The sequence below is a fragment of the Mus pahari genome, chromosome 14, assembly GCF_900095145.1.
Source record: "Mus pahari chromosome 14, PAHARI_EIJ_v1.1, whole genome shotgun sequence".
In the NCBI taxonomy this organism is placed as follows: domain Eukaryota; kingdom Metazoa; phylum Chordata; class Mammalia; order Rodentia; family Muridae; genus Mus; species Mus pahari.
This window is the reverse complement of record NC_034603.1, coordinates 87,746,027-87,746,480: the sequence shown is the minus strand read 5'-3', so window position 1 is coordinate 87,746,480 and position 454 is coordinate 87,746,027. Positions and strand designations below refer to the sequence as shown.

General features: G+C 55.0%; 1 protein-coding gene across 4 annotated transcripts in view; it reads right to left on the bottom strand.

Moving 5' to 3' along the window:
- Positions 1–47: 47 nt before the first annotated feature.
- The window catches only part of Anapc11 (anaphase promoting complex subunit 11), a 7,193-nt gene continuing 6,786 nt past the window's right edge, over positions 48–454 (bottom strand). For all 4 annotated transcript variants that reach the window (XM_029546523.1, XM_029546521.1, XM_029546524.1 and 1 more), the window contains exon 3: positions 48–446. In XM_029546523.1, coding sequence (XP_029402383.1) covers positions 305–446 — 142 coding nt within the window. In that variant the 3' untranslated portion in view covers positions 48–304. The remainder of the gene's footprint in view (positions 447–454) is intronic.

Below are 454 nucleotides of genomic sequence, written 5' to 3'. Positions count from 1 at the left end.
TTTTTGAGGCCTCCAGCACAGCTCTGAACTTTAATAATGAGTTTTACTTATTGAATAAAGTGTCAATGTGATGGGAAAACAAAACAATCAGCAAAGCTCCAGTCCTCCTTTCAACCTTGTCTCAGCCAAACAGAAAGCATCCTTGTCCCCAGCACAGACCNAGGTCCCTGGGCACCACTGTGCTGTGTGGAGGGGACTTAGGGTGTGCTGTATTTGTGGGGAGGGGGGAAGGGGACGGGAGGGGAGGGGAGGAGGGGGCTGAGCCTGGCACAGCACAGGAGAGGGCACTGGCATGGCACAGGCTTCACTCTTTGAACTTCCACTCCTGGCGACACATGGGGCAGTGCTGCTGCACCTGCTGCGCGTTCAGCCACTTGAGGATGCAGTGCATATGGAAGCAGTGGGAGCACTGTCCCCATACGAGGGGGCAGTCATCACCAGGCACCTTACAGTC